At 41.7% G+C, this 6,000-nt stretch overlaps 1 protein-coding gene across 1 annotated transcript in view; it reads right to left on the bottom strand.

Moving 5' to 3' along the window:
* Nucleotides 1-574: 574 nt before the first annotated feature.
* MKX (mohawk homeobox) overlaps nt 575-6,000 on the bottom strand; it is a 36,836-nt gene continuing 31,410 nt past the window's right edge. Inside the window, exons 3-4 of the mRNA XM_009329114.1 lie at nt 871-904; nt 575-761 (exon numbers count right to left, since the gene is read on the bottom strand). Coding sequence (XP_009327389.1) covers nt 575-761; nt 871-904 — 221 coding nt within the window. The remainder of the gene's footprint in view (nt 762-870; nt 905-6,000) is intronic.

Below are 6,000 nucleotides of genomic sequence, written 5' to 3'. Positions count from 1 at the left end.
TGTCACTTTGACAAAACATACTGTACAATTTTTATAACACTGTTGATTAAAAAAAGAGAGAAAAAATGATGTAACAATTTCATTAAGACTTGTCAATTTGTACAAGTCAAATGAGCACAATTCTCCAGGGCCTCCAGCAGTAATGTGTTTAGCCCTAGGCTGCTTAAGCCCACTTGGAATAATATACAAAGTTTAAGCATTATGGCATTGTCATTTTGAGGCATAATACTGTTGTACTATGCCCACGTTATAGCTTATTTTTTTGAAAGCAAGGCACTTACTGTAATAGCAATGCAAACATCTTATGCGCACTTTGATTAACATAAAATAAGTTAATATTTTGATAAAAACAGGGGTTTTTTATAATTTACATGCCTTTTATAGAAGCAATTGAACATTTCACTTAATACAATGAAAACATGAGTCAGAAGGAACGTTATTTTTTAAACTGACCATACTGTAAAAAGGGGCCTATTTTCCACATTTGCCTCGTATCTGTGAATCTGATTTTGCTGAAAACCAATCCTGTGAGGAAAATGTCCGTTTGACAGGAAAAATAAAAAGGACCCATCTCTCAGAACTGCTGAACTAATGGCACTTTAACAGTCTTTACTTCTGATATATGTGATGATTTCTGAATGATGCAGCTGGTAGTTCCCTGCAGTTTATCCTTCCCCTGGGCAAGGTTCGTTAGGGCCATAGCTGCGTTGATCTCCTTCCAGTATGTTTCATCTTTGCTGGTTCCTTTTCTGTTAGCTGCGCTAGATTCAAGCAATAACAAATATTTACACGTACAGCTTACATAGCTACGTGATGCCAGGAAAACCGTAATAATAATAATTTTGGAAAACTGTGAAGTCCCTTACTCACCTTTCACACTTATTTGGTCCATTCTCCAGAGTTTCTGAAAACAGAAAAAAAAAAAAAAGATGTCTATTTTCTTTAATAGATTTTAAAACAGGCAAGTTCATGCAATAGGCATATGGAAAAATAACCCAAGATTAATTCCGAAATTGATACCAGATTTCCAAATAAAATCTTTGTTTCGACACACACAAAGGGCCAGCTTCGTGCAAGCGTCTGCCTGGGGAAATCTACACCGAGCTTGGAGCAGGGCACATGTCAAAAAAAATGCTGTGGGGAGGTTCCCGAGACATGACCTTACAGAAATAGGCTTTGGTGAGGCAGAACCTCACTGAGCCTCACCAGAACCGCACTGGCAGAACTGGCGCTGAACCCTGCCCAGTGCATCCCACACCAGCCTATGTCCAGGAAAAGGTTATCTTGGCGACAGTGAAAATAAAACTGGTCTTGGAGGTTCACCTACATTTTGCAGGGTGATAGAGCTAGTTTTTCAAAACATAAATCCCAAGGACATAAGGAATTGCAAAACCTAAAAATAAAAATCAGCTTCATTGCCCTCCAGTGAATGCCTTCTTGTATGCACTAAAAATAGGACTTTGACCCACGCACACATGATGTGTGTGGTTTTTAATGCGCCCCTTGCCCAGGCTGCGACTCAGTCAGACAGGCTGGGAAGGGTACAAGTAACAAGCACACCTGGTTAACAGCCTTCAAAGATGGAATTGCATCACAGGCATAAGCTACACTTTCCCATCAAGAGTCACATTTGTTCATTCATTAAGTCCTCACGTCGCAGAGAAGCCAGAAATATTTACCAGGCAGAAATGTATAAGCTTTTTTCAGTGGGCTTGCTATCCTGACACAGAAACACATTATAGAGGAGCGAGAAGCCGATGTCCAACTGCAATACCTATGGAGAACCCGTCAAACAAAAGAAACAGCAACGGCATGAGCACTAATGGCTACAGGACCCAAAAAGCCCCAAACACAGCATAAATCTCATAAAGTAATGCACTTCTTTATGAGGCTGTATTCCCAACTGAAAATCAACCTTATTGCTAGATTTCCACCAGATTATTAATTATAAGTTGATGTTTTCTTTAAACAGAGCTTCCAGTGGCATAGGTCCCAAAGCACGTTGCAACCCTTGATAACTCTTCATTTACGAGCGACTTTGCCCATCACCGACCAGCAGCCTGTTTTCTCATACAACACCAACCCCCGTCAAACAACTCAGCCCAGCCATACTCCCCGGCACTTGGAGGTGACCACTGAAGACCACAGTCTCACCAAAGAAATGCAGGGAGACCAGCTGTAATTTCAGAGGTCAGATGTTTGCCAAGCTGTGTGATTTAGCAGGCCTCCATCCTTTCGCAAAACAGCTTTATAAATACATGTCCACAAGTGACCAAGGTTTACGTTTTGTTCCAAAAGAACACATCTTAAATCAGTATCTCTTAAGCTCTCATAGATCAATGCTTGAATGGGATTCAAGAGGGGGGAAGTTCAACCTATGCAGAGGAGAGGGAACCAAGGAAAAAAGAAACATTTGATCCAGAGAGAGGTACTGAATGACACCAAAAATCTTCTTCATGCTGTACTTGGCTACAAATAATTTTTCAGCCCTGCTTCACTTTTCTTTTAACAGAGACAATTTTAAAGAGGAGGTTTAGGACTGAATAGGTCAGTAGGTATAGAAATGGAAATGGCAAGTAATAGAGAACGTCGTTGCCAGAGCAAACCTGGATATAAATACACCTCTCTCAAGCATCTGTCAGTTTCTTTTGCTGTTGGAAAATATTTCCTATGAACAAAAAAATTGCTTGTACAAACTTCTGAGGAAAGTAGGTGTGAATGGTGACACACATTCCAATTCCAGCGTTTATTTGAAGGAGTATTTGCAAATATTTTTTACTGGTGTTTAGCCAGTTCTAAAAGAAAGCGGCTTGCCCATGGTATATAAAAGCAGTAGCAACGCTAAAAAATAAAAAATCCAGGAGTAAAGAGCTACCCACTTTTTAACTTCGCTGAAGATTTTTCCTGAATTACAAGTCTTTTTTTATTCCATTCAGATTTTATTTCTTTTTCAAACAAGTAATTTATGTCAAAGAAACTCGAAACTGGGTTACAATAAAACCATCACTGACAATTTGCAAAGCTCTTGCTAATAACTTCTGTAAAAGCATGTTAGTACAATGAAGTCTGAAAATCCATCATTTCAAAGCACAGGCCCCCTTTTACTTGCCAAAAATCCTTTGCTGCTATACCAAACCTCTGACAGCATATCCCAGTTTGCACTACCATAGCATCCAAGCAGCTCACATCTGTCTGAACAGCCCTTACTGAAGGAAATAGGTATTACCACCATTTTTTGGATGGGGATAACCACATTGAGAGAGACAAAGACCATTCCCCATGCTCTCCTTAGCATCTTGCTGGTCAAACCAACTTGATCCAACTCAAAAGGAAGAGTAGGGTTCATCTCATTTGCCATGAACTCACCATCTAAGTCATGTTCTTTATCCAGGCTAGTTGTCCAGACTCCATTCACAAACAACAGAGACGTCCTCCAAGAAGCGGTTTCAGCCCACCTATCTAACACCACAGTCCAACATCCCTGAGTGCTGCTGCAAAACCAGACCGCAAAGCCCTCTTCTATGGCCACCTCCTCCCACTGTTTCCCTTTGGGCAGCATTATCATCCATGTGGATATGCTGTGAGCTGGATGAGGGGAGGACCATATCTCTCCTTTGGAGATTAAACTGGTGGTGTAACTACAGCCTTAACTGCTGTGCTGGTTTTGGTTGAGGTAGAGTTAATTTCTTTCATAGTAGCTCGTATGGGGCTATGTTTTGGATTTGTGCTGGAAACAGTGTTGACAATACAGGGACACTGTAGCTACTGAGCAGTGCTTACACAGAGTCATAATAGAGAACGTCGTTGCCAGAGCAAACCTGGATATAAATACACCTCTCTCAAGCATCTGTCAGTTTCTTTTGCTGTTGGAAAATATTTCCTATGAACAAAAAAATTGCTTGTACAAACTTCTGAGGAAAGTAGGTGTGAATGGTGACACACATTCCAATTCCAGCGTTTATTTGAAGGAGTATTTGCAAATATTTTTTACTGGTGTTTAGCCAGTTCTAAAAGAAAGCGGCTTGCCCATGGTATATAAAAGCAGTAGCAACGCTAAAAAATAAAAAATCCAGGAGTAAAGAGCTACCCACTTTTTAACTTCGCTGAAGATTTTTCCTGAATTACAAGTCTTTTTTTATTCCATTCAGATTTTATTTCTTTTTCAAACAAGTAATTTATGTCAAAGAAACTCGAAACTGGGTTACAATAAAACCATCACTGACAATTTGCAAAGCTCTTGCTAATAACTTCTGTAAAAGCATGTTAGTACAATGAAGTCTGAAAATCCATCATTTCAAAGCACAGGCCCCCTTTTACTTGCCAAAAATCCTTTGCTGCTATACCAAACCTCTGACAGCATATCCCAGTTTGCACTACCATAGCATCCAAGCAGCTCACATCTGTCTGAACAGCCCTTACTGAAGGAAATAGGTATTACCACCATTTTTTGGATGGGGATAACCACATTGAGAGAGACAAAGACCATTCCCCATGCTCTCCTTAGCATCTTGCTGGTCAAACCAACTTGATCCAACTCAAAAGGAAGAGTAGGGTTCATCTCATTTGCCATGAACTCACCATCTAAGTCATGTTCTTTATCCAAGCTAGTTGTCCAGACTCCATTCACAAACAACAGAGACGTCCTCCAAGAAGCGGTTTCAGCCCACCTATCTAACACCACAGTCCAACATCCCTGAGTGCTGCTGCAAAACCAGACCGCAAAGCCCTCTTCTATGGCCACCTCCTCCCACTGTTTCCCTTTGGGCAGCATTATCATCCATGTGGATATGCTGTGAGCTGGATGAGGGGAGGACCATATCTCTCCTTTGGAGATTAAACTGGTGGTGTAACTACAGCCTTAACTGCTGTGCTGGTTTTGGTTGAGGTAGAGTTAATTTCTTTCATAGTAGCTCGTATGGGGCTATGTTTTGGATTTGTGCTGGAAACAGTGTTGACAATACAGGGACACTGTAGCTACTGAGCAGTGCTTACACAGAGTCAAGGCCTTTTCTGCTTCTCACCCCACCCCACCAGCGAGTAGGCTGGGGGCACACAAGAAGTTGGGAGGGGACACAGCTGGGAAGCTGACCCCAACGGACCAAAGGGATATTCCACACCATATGACGTCATGCTCAGCATAGAAAGCTGGGGGAAGAAGAAGGAAGGGGGGGATGTTCGGAGTGATGGCGTTTGTCTTCCCAAGTCACCGTTACGCGTGATGGAGCCCTGCTTTCCTGGAGATGGCTGAACACCTGCCGGCCAATGGGAAGTCATGAATGAATGCCTTGTTTTGCTTTGCTTGTGTGCGTGGCTTTTGTTTTACTTATTAAACTGTCTTTTATCTCAACCCATGAGTTTTCTCACTTCTACCCTTCAATTCTCTCGCCCATCCCACTGGGAGGGAGTGAGCAAGCGGCTGTGTGATGCTTAGTTGCCAGCTGGGTTAAACCACAACAACTACTTAGCTCAACCTGGAAGAATCTCAGTCTGGCCATGTCTGGCTCTTCACTGACAAGAGAGGGAACACAGATGACAAAATTTTATCAAATTTAAAAAAAGAAAAAGGCGCCCGACGTTTTGCTTTTTCTTCATCTTTTGCAATCTACTTGTTCTACCCCAAGTACTAATTAAAGCTTTTGATATTTGACATATCTGCACAATAATTGCAAAGTATATTTCAACTGCAAGAGCAACATTTTGGTGAGACTGCTTCATGAATATAATCGAACAGCATTCTCAAAATGGAAAGTGTTTGGTTTCTTGACCATCGCACAACATGTTCCTAGATTTCTTCTCTGAGGCAATGAGGAAATGGCACTGGGACTGGGTAACATCTCTGGAAATGGTGACAGAAGGAATGGAAAAATGATGCAGCATACTGAATCTCACCGAGTAGCCTCAGCTAAGGATCCAGCCCAGAGCAAGTGCTGATGGGCAGGCCTCGCACTTCACTCACGAGTCCTCTCTCACTACACGAGAGGCAGCACTTTATACAAGGTA

The sequence above is a fragment of the Pygoscelis adeliae genome, unplaced genomic scaffold (assembly GCF_000699105.1).
Source record: "Pygoscelis adeliae isolate BGI_AS28 unplaced genomic scaffold, ASM69910v1 Scaffold427, whole genome shotgun sequence".
NCBI classification, from domain to species: Eukaryota; Metazoa; Chordata; class Aves; order Sphenisciformes; family Spheniscidae; genus Pygoscelis; species Pygoscelis adeliae.
Note: the sequence above shows the minus strand (reverse complement) of the source record. Positions and strands in the feature narration are given on the sequence as shown.